Source organism: Suillus subaureus, assembly GCF_016647635.1.
Source record: "Suillus subaureus strain MN1 chromosome Unknown BJ212scaffold_63, whole genome shotgun sequence".
Taxonomy (NCBI): domain Eukaryota; kingdom Fungi; phylum Basidiomycota; class Agaricomycetes; order Boletales; family Suillaceae; genus Suillus; species Suillus subaureus.
In genome coordinates this window covers 50,627-64,254 of record NW_024538619.1, presented here as the reverse complement: position 1 = coordinate 64,254, position 13,628 = coordinate 50,627, and the positions used below count along the sequence as shown (strand labels likewise).

The 13,628-nt window shown below is 47.8% G+C and overlaps 3 protein-coding genes across 3 annotated transcripts; 2 read left to right on the top strand and 1 right to left on the bottom strand.

Annotated features, from left to right (window-relative positions):
* Positions 1–2,134: 2,134 nt before the first annotated feature.
* Positions 2,135–2,666, top strand: BJ212DRAFT_1486890 (uncharacterized protein; the record flags this gene model as incomplete). Its single annotated transcript, XM_041341182.1, has 2 exons — positions 2,135–2,173; positions 2,223–2,666. The coding sequence occupies 2 exons, from the start codon at positions 2,135–2,137 to the stop codon at positions 2,664–2,666; spliced, it is 483 nt and encodes a 160-aa protein (XP_041186724.1).
* Positions 2,667–3,043: 377 nt separating this feature from the next.
* BJ212DRAFT_1395068 (uncharacterized protein) lies at positions 3,044–3,793 on the top strand. The gene has a single exon (XM_041337166.1). The coding sequence runs from the start codon at positions 3,136–3,138 to the stop codon at positions 3,784–3,786; it is 651 nt and encodes a 216-aa protein (XP_041186723.1). The 5' UTR covers positions 3,044–3,135; the 3' UTR covers positions 3,787–3,793.
* Positions 3,794–5,628: 1,835 nt separating this feature from the next.
* BJ212DRAFT_1486888 (P-loop containing nucleoside triphosphate hydrolase protein) lies at positions 5,629–13,545 on the bottom strand (the record flags this gene model as incomplete). Its single annotated transcript, XM_041341181.1, has 14 exons — positions 5,629–6,119; positions 6,172–6,318; positions 6,380–6,937; positions 6,992–7,481; positions 7,538–7,690; positions 7,750–7,859; positions 7,921–8,823; positions 8,874–9,763; positions 9,810–10,146; positions 10,198–10,763; positions 10,819–11,692; positions 11,743–13,180; positions 13,388–13,454; positions 13,514–13,545. 14 exons carry the CDS (start codon positions 13,543–13,545, stop codon positions 5,629–5,631), a joined length of 7,056 nt encoding a protein of 2,351 aa, XP_041186722.1.
* Between the last annotated feature and the right edge of the window lie 83 nt (positions 13,546–13,628).

The following is a 13,628-nucleotide window of genomic DNA, read 5'->3' as shown; positions in this document are numbered from 1 at the left end:
TGAGAACCAATTAGAGGAGTCCAAGCAGCATATTCATGCACTCGAGCAACAGAATCATCAATTAGCATGGGATAGAGAACTCCTCACAGCGAAACTAGAGGCATTACAGTGAGTTGGTTTTCTATGTTATTTACACCCTAACACCAATTGCAGAGGCTTGTTATCACCCTTTCAAATGCCATTGGGCGGAATCCCCAAGATTCAACAACAATTCCCGCACTAGGAGACGATGTTGACAAGGAGCTCAGTCCTGCAAATTTTCCATCTGTCAAGTTTTGGAGTTGAGCAAGATGGACACAGCATGTTCAGACCAAAAAGAGTGTTACCAAGCTCAGCTTATCCACAAGCATGTGTGGGTCATCCAGACTTGCCAAGGGTGAAAACATAGCTTGCCAATATATCAAAGATGCTGATGGGGTGCCCATGGATGGCCATTGCGCAAAGATTATGCACAATGTGTTCTTTGCTTACCTCCATCAACTCAACCAAGGGAATCTAAAGCTCCCCCCTGGATGGTTGCAGGTGGCACTTGACGTCAAGAAAACATTCTACCATACAATCAGGATGAATTTCATCAAGTTTTGTTACTGTTCAGACAACTAGAAGGCAGATTTTCTTGCGACACAAAACTACTCACAGTGGTACAAGTACAGTGGCTCAAAAAACTATCTGCATGTTTTGACATTTTTCACTATCTATGATATTGTGTGAGAACTCACAAATGCCTCAAGGACATGGTTATACCACATTGTAGTATGGCTTCAGGGCTTTCATTTGAGCCCTACACCGTGTGAATCGGTGGAGATATGGTGGAGATACAAGGCTCACAAAATGGTGACTCATGCAGACAGTTTTTTGACTCAAGTATTTTACAATAATAACCAGGTATTCTAGTATTTTGTATGACCTCCCTTGGCTTTAATTACTGCCTCTATCCTTCTAGGCATACTCTCAATTAATTTCTAGCAATCCTCAGCTGTGATCTTCCCCCATTCCACTGCTACTCTCTCCCAAAGCTCCCATACTCCTTTAGGGGGGTTTTCATAGGCTTGAAGCTTTTTCTTGAGTGTTCCCCAGAGATGTTCAATGACATTGACATCAGGAGACTGTGCTGGCCAGTCAAGAACATTGATGTTATGTTCTTCAAATCATTCCTTAGCTCCTCTGGATGTGTGCTTGGGATCATTATCCTGTTGGAAAATGATATCTTCTTCATCAATCCCTGATTCTACCAAGCTAGGCAGCAAGTGGTCATTTAAAATGTCCACATACTGCTCAGCATTCATCTTCCCCTCAACCTCAGCAAGCATTCCCACAGCATTCCATCCCATACAGCCCCATACCATTGAAGAACCTCCTCCAAACTTGACAGTCCCATTAACCTCTCTGTCTGTTAGGCCATCTCCCTTCTTTTTCCATACATATACCTTCCCATCTGACCCAATCCTATTGATTTTGGTCTCATCTGACCATATAACATGCTTCCAGTCCTCTACAGTCCAGTGTTGATGAGCTAAGGCAAAGGCTAGTCTTCTCTGCCTATGTTTGATGGAGAGAAGAGGCTTTTTCTTCTTTGTTACTGCCTTGAGATGAGCTGCCTTGAGAACATTCCTCACAGTTTGTGAAGAGACAGGGGTAGTGATGGTGGAATTGATATAATGGGTGGCTTGGACAGCATTATCAGCCTTTCCTGTAGTGATATGTTGGATAATAGCCCTTTTGTCAGTAGAGGTAAGCTTGGATGGATGTCCTCCACAAGAGTTTTCCTTGTCTGGGTGGCTTTCTTTGATAAACTTGGCCACAGTGGACTTGCATACTCCAGTTCTAGAGGAAATTTGGCAAGCAGAGAGGCCAGCATAAGACAGAGAGAGGATATTATCTCTTTGAGCAGAGGAGATGGCTTTCATGGTGATTATGACTATGATACATGAGATATTCTGGTTTATATAGTTAGATATAGTCATAAAATAACATAATGACACCACTTCATAATTTATATAATAGTGGCATGATTTTTGTGGTGTCATAAATAATGATTTATATAGTTTTAATATACACTCAAAAAACTGTCCACATGAGTCATCATTTTATAAGCCTTATGTCTCCACCATATCTCCACTGATTCCCACAGTGTATGGCTCAAATGAAAGCCCTGAAGCCATACTACAATGTGGTATAAGCATGTCCTTGAGGCATTTGTGAGTTCTCACACAATATCATAGATAGTGAAAAATGTCAAAACATGCAGACAGTTTTTTGAGCCACTGTATCATATTATTAATGGCAAGAAGCGAGCAAATGTGGACTCATCATCATCATGCAGCAAGAAGCAAAAAATCGAGGTGATTCTACTGGAGGACACAGAGTTCAAGTATACTATGGATGTGGACAGCCCTACCAGCATTACTTCAGAACTCCCCATTGAGTCTACTACCATTCCTGTCAAGTCTACCATTCCCATCAAGCCTACCATTCCTGTCAAGCCTAATACTCCCAGCATCCCTACCACTGTTCCAGACTCTGTCTCTCTTGACGACCTCATAGATCCTATGTTGAAAATGATTAGTAATCACAACTTCATCAATCCAAGCGATGCCATCACGGAGACTACAGCAATGGATCCAGCCATTCCCAAACCCACTCATGTCAACATTAGGGCTCCATGAAAAACTACCCATGGAGTTAACGATGAGTTTTTAACTCACCTCCACCTTCGAGGGGTTTTTGACACGAGTTAAAAACTAGTTTTTGACCAGTTTTTGACACACTCAAAAAATGTATTTTTTCAGGTCATTTTGACATTTTTTCACTACGGTAATGCAAATGCCCACTGTATGGGCCCTTATAATGTGCTGCCAAGTCAAGCTCCACCATGGCTCTGCATTGATGGCCTATCAAATCACCCTAAGATTGCTCAATCAGCACGTTACTACTCTATCACCCTCCTCCCACCATTTCAATGCAGTGAAGGATGCTACATCATCTTTTGCAATGGATGCATTCTCATGCGGTGTTCGTCGTGGCTCTTTCCCGGCTGCTGTGGAACTGGTGGAGCAAGGCCATGCAGTATTCTGGACCCAGTTTGCACGCTTCGGCACACCACTGGATGAACTTTCCGTGTCAGGTAATGCCGGCATGACATTGGCAGCAGAGCAGCTCGGCTTCCGCCTTCGTCACGCATTCGATGAGTCTACTGAAAACAAGTCCCCACAAATCCGTCAACTAACCATTCAATGGGACGATGTGGTCTCACCCATCCGCCTGCTACCTGATTTTCGCCAGTTTCTCCTACCTCCGCTATTTTCTGACTTCCAGAAGGCGGCAAAAGGTGGTCCTGTCGTTATCCTCAATGCAAGCAAGTACAGCTGTGATGCCTTGTTCATCACAAGTGCCCAAGATTCCATCCATGTCCCACTTGGTAAGATCATCCGATCCCATTGGCAGAACCTGGAGTTCACATTCTTATCAGCTTGCCACACTACTGTTGGTGATGAGTCCAGCCCCGGTGAAGCCATCCATCTCGCTGCAGCGATGCAATTCTCCAGATTTCGCGGTGTGATAGGATCCATGTGGTCTATCAATGACGGGGTTGCACACCAATTGCATAGTACTGCGAGATCTTCAAATGCGGCCTGGACTGCTAGCCAAAACTCGTATACATCGGCGGAGGTAGAGAATTCAATAGGCTATATTCCCGGGATCATGTACATATATATTTTAGTTTTTGACGAGTTTTTGACACCCCAGTATCAACCCCGAGTTATCGACTTGTTAAAAACACGTTAAAAACCTGTCAAAAACTCCAACGTCAAAAATTCGGTAGTTGTTCACGGAGCCCTAGTCAACATGCCTGAGGTCCCATCAGCTAGCATTGTTCCTCAGGTAAGTAGTACATTGTTGATTAATTGGTTCTGATGGCGGCACAATGAACACCAAGGTAAAGAATCCTCTGTAAGTATTTTCTCAATTGTGACAGATAGACATCACACTAATAATTGAATGGTAAACACGGCTCTAGGGTAGCTGGTGTTTCTGGCACCTTCCGACAGACACCTTCGAGCTCATCATCACCACCTATTCCTGCGACACCATCAACATCATCTATTATTCCTGTCACCACAAGCGTGACTCCTGCACCCTCCACAGTCAATGCAAAATCAAAACCGAAGCCTCGTCCGGTCAAAGCAAAGACTCCCGCAGTGCCGAAAGATCCGAATGCACCAAATAAGGCCAAGGCAATGCGCATCCAGAAGACAATTAATGCACGGTATGCATATATTCTTAAGTCGAGATTAATTCTAACAGTCCTCAATAGAAACCTATGTGCAAGTGCGTGGAAAGCCGCCGGGAACCTGCTGGGCACAGCGAAGCAGTTCAAGGTATACTGGGAGCAACTACCCACTGCAGACAAGGCCGTATATATTTTTTATTTATTCTCTACTCAACCTGATGCGCTCCTCAACAGGTATTTGAAGCGCGAGCTAAAGCATTGGTGAGGAGTCTCTTTATATCAATGCATGCAAACTAACTACAATGTATTACTACAGCTGGCAACAAATGCATTGACGGCAGTTGCTACAAGTGGGGCTCAAGGCAACGCTGAGGAAGAGTTCGCTGGATCCGACGGAGATGACTAGCGCTGCAGCGAGGCGAGGGGGTGTAGCTGGGTTACTGGGCAGACCGCGCTAGTGAGGGCGCTGTTTTTTTCGTCATTTTTCGCTCTGCATCGTCGTGTTTCGTTCTGCATTGATGTATATCCCTGCGTAGCGATACCTATAATTCAATTCACGTGTTTCATTGTCTATCGATGTGGCTCGATTGCGAGTGTAAAAACAACCTGGAGCGAGATCGAACGCATATCAATCTGTAAATATTACTAGTTCGATCTCTATCAATAACATCGATAAGAGTCTCATTTTTCACGTTACACATTGATTCATATTGAACTGTCAATTTGTATCTACCTTTTTCAATACGTATCAACCTCTATCTTGCTTGTTTTCACTGGGGTTCAGAACGCGAGTTACTTGCGTGCTGAAGGTTCTCAACCAATTACATGTAGTCTTCCAACGCCACTAATTTATTCAAGGCGCAAATTTGAGGCGAACTTGAAGGGATGAAAAAGGTGATCTTGAAATGTCCTCCGAGAAAGCAAATGGCAATCTATGCCTACCAACGTTATAATCGAACACAGTGCACACGTCCTGTAACTCAAAACTTCACACTCATCCGAACTCCAAAGGAAATGCTACTGTACGCAGAATCGATGCAGAACTAGCGTAGCTGGGAGTCGTGAATAAAATGCCGGCCGCCAGCACAACGGTAGCCTGATGTTTGTTTGGTCCATGGGTAGCCTTGCACGCAGACGCCCAGGTTTCTTAATTTCTGCTGTATCCTCTCTTCTTCACGTCTCTTCTTCTCTTGCTCCCGACGCATCTGGGAGAGTGCAGCAGCAATTCTCTCTCTTTCTGCCTTCGCCTGCGCCTCTTGAATTCGAGCTGCCTCTTGTTGGCGCCTAAGTTCTTCCTGGTCTCGTGCCTTCGCCTGAGCAAGGGCCCGAGCTGCAGCTCTGCAGCTTTCTGTCTTTGAGCGGCTCTACTCAATTCAGCATCGCGCCTCTTCATCTCCTCAATCGCCTTCCTTTTTGCCTCCTGCCGCCGCTGCTTTATCTGCTTCCAACTGCCTCCAGATAACATCAGCGATTCCTGGGTCACGCTGAACATTATTGGTAGATTGGGGCTGCGGGGTGCCTTGAACTGGCAACTGCATTTTTTTCCCTCGCTGGTCTGGAGTCGGCGGGGTACTGCCTGTCGAAAGAATAGGAGGAGCAGTTTGGGAACCTGAAATGGAGAAAGGAGGCAGACTGTTTGAGCTGGATGGTGCAGGGGACGCCTGTTGAGAACCTCTGGGCTGCCTTTGGCGACGAGTTGTTTTTGGAGTGGCTTTTGGAGTGGAAGAGGGAGTGGGTGACGGGGACGGCGGCACTTTCGGGCGCGATGTGCTAGATGATACGTTGGGGGGCGAAAGGTGGCTTATTAGGTCGTTGGGATCCGCTAGGTGTGGAGGGCGACCCTGATTGCGGAGGAGGCTTTGGTGGCGACTGGTTGGATGAAGAGCTCCTTTTGGAAGGTGGTTTAGGTGGTTGAGATCCTTTGGTTGCGGAAGAAGAACCTGATTGGGAAGGGGGCGGAGGAGGAACGGAATTGCTGGACGATGCCATTGGCAGTTTGCCTGACGGGGGTGAAGTGGTTATACGTGGAATATTGAGTCGCTGGCGCTGCTGATTGAGCAGGTCCTTCATGATAGCTATAGCTTCGTCTGCAGTGAGCAATGGGGTACTCCCAGAACTATTTGCCACAGCACTGAATGCATGATGGACAAGTCTCTGGGCAATGGTCTTGACGTCCCGAGCGTTTCCCCCAGTTCGACAAGCGTGACATCCGGTCGATGATAATCTCCATCTCAGAGTAAGCAGACGAAGTGGTGTCAGCTAGCTCAGACAAGACGATCTGCGTCTTCTGCAATTCCTTGTCGAGCACTTGAAGACATTTGGCCGCCGTCATGTTGGTTAGAGTGATTTCTTCGGAGAAACGACTGGCGAGACCAGGATTAACGCTCAAAAGAGCATTCATTTCTTTCTCATAACCTGCAAGAACGATGACCATCTTGTTCATGAACTTCTCGTTGGTCATGAGCCCGACGGTCTCATCAATGGCTTCTTGTGCAAAATGCCCGTTACTAAGCCGGTACGCTTCGTCCACGAAAAGCACTTTGCCCAAGGCCTTCTCGAAAAGTTTCTTCGTCTTCGGGCCGGTGTGACCCACATATTGCCCTACAAGGTCGGAGGCGGAACACTCGATAAGGTCAGACGAAGAAAGAAAGCCCATGTCATAATACACTTGACCGAACTTCCTCGCAATAGTTGTTTTTCCAGTACCTAGGGATGAGCAAAGCATCAACTCCCTGCTCCGGATGAGAAACTGTCACTGACCTGGGGGTCCTTTGAAAATGAAACTCGTTGGAATTTGTTTGCGCATATCCACACCAGTAGCCTTCATCGCACGAGCAATTTTCTGATAGTCGCCCAACTTCGTCACGATGTCGTCACAACCAACAAGATCTTCGAAGAGTTTCGTCAAATTAGCTGCAGCATTGCGATCGCGATCCCAATCTGGATCGAAATCCTGAGGCTCGAAGATCACATCGGAACGTTGATCGGGAGGGACTGATGCTTGACGCTTCTGATAGCGGGATTTTGCCAGACCGAGCATGTTCTCCACCTCACCAGCATTGCCAAAGTTAGGACGGTTCTTGGCTCTGCTCAGAAGGTCACTAGCAACCTGTTTCGCCGAGTCAGTGGCCCCCAGGTCCTGATCCTTCAGCTTGAAGTCCAAGATATCCCGAAGTTGGGGCTCAGTGAAGTCCTCGAAAGTGAATGCGTTTTCAATGGCAAACCTACGAGCGAGCCCAGGGTTCACATTCTGAGTAGATACATCAGATTTCACACTCGGTAATTCAACTGAACATTTGAGCGTACCTGGAACATCTCTTCCATCTGTTCTTTGTATCCCAATAACAAAACACAGCGATCTTCTCCAGGTACACTTTGAATCTCCGCGACCAAGGTGTCAATTACGGTCGTTTTGAATTGGTCTTGGGATCCAGAGTTCTTGCTGTACAGCATGTAAGCCTGTCAGACAAGGTCAATATTATAACCGACTCGTAAATCTAGGATTGCAATGTGCATACCTCGTCTATAACCAAAACTTTACCAACAGTACTATCCAAGATAGCTTTGGTGTTCTTCTCTGAATGGCCAAGGTACGCGCCCACAAAATCAGATGGATTCTTGATAACGACTGACTCAGAAAGAATGTCATCAGCTAACGGGCAGCCAACAACACAAGTATGGATTTTCACCTTCATTGTTGCTCAAGAGCCCTAATTCTGCGAGTATTTGTCCGTAGAGCTTCGCAACTGTCGTTTTGCCGGTTCCTGGTGAGCCAAGAAAGACGCGGTTCAAAGACATCGCAAGAGGCTCTTTCTCTTGGAGCTCTCGATGATAGTTCGTGTCGACGATATCAAAGAAATTACGGACGGAGTCTTTCACAGAATCGAGACCTATCATTTTCTGTAGCTTCTCCCAAGGAGCGCACTGCGGAAGGACCTGGGATGGGTCAGGACCAATGAAGTCCTCTTTGGTGATAAAAAAATCATCAGCGATCCACCCCTGCTGGCGTTGCTTCTTAAGTCGTTCGGCTAGTCTCTGGGCGACCTTTGCAAACATGTTTTGCAATGCCCGAGCATTTCCAAACCCCTCACGACCGCGACCACGTCCAAGTCGACGCACTGCAATTCGAGTATATAAGCCCCTGATACCATCCTCCACCTTCATCTGACCCGAATATCGTTTCTCTACGAGCGCCTCCAGCATCGTCAGAAGTTCGGGGTCAGTGTAGTCCGCAAACTTGAGAGTGTACGGAACACGACTGGGAAGGCCGGGGTTGTGCTCGAAGAACTTCTCCATCTGCTTGCTATATCCCGCAAGAATGAAGACTAGAGTACCCACTTGGTTCTCCATCTCGGCAAGGAGAAAGTCCAGTACCTGACCTCCTGTGTGCTGGTGTTCACTGACGAGTTGGTATGCTTCGTCGATGAAGATAGCGCCTCCTCCAACTGTCATGGCATCTGCAATGAGCTTCTTTGCTCCACCCACCCCTTCATGCGCCAAGCTTGAACCCGTCGTTTCAATGAACGCATCACCTGGGAGAACCTGAACTGATTCGAGGAATTGTGCATACAATCTTGCAACCGTGGTTTTTCCTGAAGGAATATGAGCAGCCCATTCACTGAAAACTTCGACAAGTACTCACCAGTTCCTGGATTACCGAGCAAAACCAGATTGAGACGCTCCTTGTTCAGAGGGACGCCTTGCCGTTTCATCAAGTCGATATGGGCCTTGATACGGAGCACTTGGGCTTTCACATCCTCAAGCCCTGTCAACTCCATGATACCGTCAATGGCGCTGTTTTTTTCACCATTGACTCGCTTCTGATGTAACCAATCCTGGTGGGCAGCCGATGTGGGTGTCACATTCATCGGCGACGTCGAGGGAGGCCTAGGTTGTTGAGATTTTGACTGATTAGAATTCGAAGGAGTCGGGGTAGCTGAAGGTTTCGTTTTTGGCTGTGGTTTTGGCGGTGGCGACGGAGGAGTAGGATTTGGTGGAGGTACGTTCGATTGCGAATTGGATGAGGGTGTTGGAGGTACGGGGTTCGTCATCCTGGGTGACGAAGCAGAACGGGCGGCGTCAGCGTGCGCCTGCGCATTTGCAGCTGCCTTCAGTGCATTGGCTCTGGCTGCCTCGATATCCTTGACTTTCTGTTTCAAAACATTCGCTCGCTGCTGCGCAACCTGAGCGTCAGCTATCGCATCCAATTCCGCCTTCATCTCAGCGTCCAGCTCAGCCATGCGTAGATCGTGCTCCAACTGCTCCTGTTCGCGTTGTATCTGACGTTGTAGTTCCTCTTCTTCCAGTTTCTGCTTCAGTTCAAGTTCGCGTTTTCGCTTCTCCTCCGCACGTTCAGCTTCCTTGACACAGACCGGACAAGGGTCTGGCTTTGACTGATGACATTTCCACTTCAGCTTGTGATTGAGAGGACACGTGTCCGAGTACGGGTGTTGACATGGCATTTGCGAATGGTCCGAGATCTGATGACACTTCAGTGGGCAAGGATGGATGCCACAGTTCAACATGATGTTACTAGAGATAACGTGAGTAAGGACATTACCAATTTCCAAATTCTTACCATATCTCTGCGCATCCACCGTCGGGACAGAGAGTATCAAATTCTGACGCAGATTTGATGAGGACTGTTCGATCTGGGTGCCGCTCACATTTGATCGGGAAACCTTCGTACATGTAGTTGCCTTGTTTGACAAGCTCGAAGAATTTCCCCCATAGCTCCTTACCCTTCCGAGCATTTATAAATGTCCGTGAGTTCCCGATCAGGATGAGTCCATCTCGAGCCCGGGAGATGAGCACGTTCAGACGTTCGGGGGAGTTCATGAAACCGATGTCGTTGGATTCATTGGACCTTGTCAGACTAGCGATGACGATATCACTCTCTTCGCCCTGATAATTATCTATTCAAACAATATTAGATGTGCGCTATAAGTCGGGTAGCAGATACATACCTATCGTAGCAAGCCTGATGCGCTTCTTGGATGTCTTGTCAGCTGGGGACATAAGTCCGGCGCGGATGAGATCATGCGAATCAAGATCATTGAGCACGGGGTCATTGTCCCTCTTCAGGACATCTCGAAGCTTTGAGAGCTGCCCAAGGTACGGTGTAAGAACGACTAGCTTCTCCGTCCCATAGCCTTGCTGAGCGAGGTAGCGTATGATTTTCCAAACCATTTCCACTTCATAAGTGTTCTGTTTCGACCCAGACGAAGCCCCATCGCCTTTGTCTGAAATGCGAGAGTCGTTATCCTCGGGATGAGTGTGGTCAATAAAGATGATGTTATTCTGAATACCGCGAATGTCGTTACGGCCCTGGGTCTTGGGAGCATCCGTGAGGTCGGGGTATGTAAGCTTCCTGATAAACGCTGAGATTTCCGGACGCATACGATGTTGGGCTGTCAGAGTTTCGTGAGGAAAGCCCTTGAGAACCAAACGCTCGAATAGTGATCTGTTGAGTTCAAATCCATCACCCTTTTCAACAGTCAGCTTATAGTTGTTAACTTTGGGACGCAGTTGCCTGTGAGGAGTCAACTTCAGCGAAATGTACTGAAAATCGGTATTGTCTCACGCACTTGTGGTCACCAATGAGAATCATCTGGCTTGTATTCTGACCCATCGCGGTGAGGACGTGACTTTCTAGGATCTCACCAGCCTCCTCAACGAGAAGGACATCAGGATTGGCCGCACGAATTTCCGGTGCAAACATAGCTGCTCCAGTCGTCGTGCATCCAATGACTCTCTTCCCCGTGAGGGTTGCCACCCTGGCTTCCCCAAATTTGCGTGTCAGTTGATCTTGACATTCGTTGTAGTTTGTGCCAAGTGTGCAAATCTCCTCGAGGATTAATTTGCGTATCTCCGACTTCCATCTCTCCATCACGTTCTGGCGAGCGTCCGAAGGCATTTGCCAAATATCTTGCGCCTCACGTACATTGGGCTCAGCTTTGAACTGCCCAGCGTCAAATCCTCTGGCCCACCGAAAGATGAGTTCCTCAGCGTCAACAGGTTTGCCGTCCTTGCCGACACGAGTCATTCCCGAATCGTCGAATTCAGATACGTGGAATGCATCGAAGTAGGCCGGTTCTTGAAATTCAATGTAGGTGAGGATGTCCATGAAGCTGATCTTCGAAGCTATGAACCTGCTCATGGCAGTCTCTAGAGCGCTGCAGTGAAATGTCGACGAACTCTTCAAGTTGTCGATGATAGTCCAGTCGGCTTTGGACCGTATGAAACGCTCTTTCTTCTGGCCCGCAATGCCAAGATGGGCGACCTGCGCATTTGCTCTACTGCCGAGGCGGACCATGTTAATGTCCGGAATGCCAATCTTCATGAGATCTTCCAGGAATTGATCCAGGGCGTGGTTCGTGTAGCAGACTACGAGGATTTTCTGCTCAGTGTGATCATGGATGGCCTTTGCAAGTAGCGCGCCAATGAATGATTTTCCAGTTCCTTTGGGATGTCAACAAAATGGCTGTGAATGGGTGGTTGACAAACGCTACCTGGAGGGCCCTGGATGAGGGAAAGCTTCTGCGTAAGTCCTGCCAATAGCGATGCCGCCTGCGACTTATCAAGGACAATACTAGATGAAAGCCCTAGGAGCTGCTTCAAATCCACGGACGGATTCATAGCAAGCGGACGCGTAACCTGAGCCGCGGTCACCGCAACGCTACCGATGATGCTCCCTTCCTTCCAGAACAAGAGCTCCTCCGATAGCAGGATGACCTGCGTCTTCTGCAGAGCCTTCAAGACCGGCTCGAATGCAAAGAGGGCGGTGTCAATCTGAATGAGTCGAATGGCATCGGATGATTGCAACTGAAGGAGAGTCTTTGAGATGCTAGCCTCCCCTTCCAGCTGAAGTACAATGACAGGAGGTTTCTGCGCAAGCAGTGCCTCGACACGGTGAACGCTTGCGAGACTGATAATTTGATTTCCCAAAAGTATGCATATGAGAGACTGATTTTTGAGAATTCTGACGCCGGCAGGATCTTTTTCGAGATAAGTCTTGCGCTGTTTGTCGGGGACATTCTTCATCGACTTGAAATCATCTTGGCATTTGAGCTTGATGCCCCAACGAGTTTTTCTATCATCCGTACCACTGTATACGCCATTGAGTGTGACACCGTCAATGGTGAGCCCACGGTAACGCCCTTTCTTCTTCCCTGTGGCAGTCTGAAGCTCTTCTCTTATCTCATATAACATGTCTTCACGCAGCAAGCGAAAGGTATTATCCAGGTAGTCAGCTGTACGAGTGGCCTCGCCATCAGGATCCTCCAATACGCTGCCCGGGCGAATGAAAGGAGGCTGCTGACAGAGGATCTCATCTGCAGTTGGAAGAATGGATATCTCCCTGAAATTGCTGAAATCATTATCATGGCGACCACCAGGTCCACCGACTGCAGCGACAGGTGTACCGGACTTGAATGTGGAAAGAATATGTTGGATGCGGTAGCCAATATCTTTGACAGTCCATTGCGATGAATCGAGAAGCCTCGTAAGGATACTAGATTTCTTTGCGAGGTCACGGTAAGATGAGGTATTCCCGGTAGTGAGGCACAGGAGGCGATGGAGTAGTACCGCGAATGCTTGCTGGGCTGGCTCACTGAGCTCACCCTGATCGAATGCTTGGCTGAAGGCAGTCCAAAAAATGGGAGGATCAACTATGGCGATGAGTAAGTGATCTAAGACGTCACCGAGGTCTGTTGCTTGGAATAGATATAACAGAAGTGTGGTTGCAGTTCCATTGAGGAACTGGGTATTGGTATTGTGACGCATGGCAGCCTGAACTGCGCTTGAGCCATGGGAGCTCTCAACGATTTTGTTGATGCAGGCTGCAGGGTCTTGCTGTGCACAAATCGCTTCCAAAAAGTGAGCGTAGCTCCGTGCATCTGCAGGAACTCTGCCTCTGAGGATGTCGTTGAAAACGTTTCTCAAGCTGAGCTGTTCGATTCATGAGAGGCAAGCCAGGTAGCGATATGACTCGTGGTAGGTTGTGGGTAGTTGAGTGTTGAGAGGAAAACTGCAGGCGTTCGTAGTACGTGCGTGGGTACTAGGGCTACTTCGGCAGCGCCACAAACCTAGCGATATTAATAGTAAATATGAGTCTTGGACTGGCTGGCCGCACACGACGTCCAGGGATCTGCGTACCATTAACAATTTGGCAGGAGTCTGGATGTTGTTCAACGCAAATGATGCATGTAAGACGTAAATCGTACTAGAACAATAAATGTGGTGAATTAGTACGGCTCAATGCTCAACCGTTACTAGGCTTACAGTACCGCGGCACCATCAGCCCAGCCTGACATGATGGGCCGCCTATGACCGTGACATGACCATCCATCAGTGAACGAAAACTCGACCCACAATGAGAATGCTGATATTGCCATAA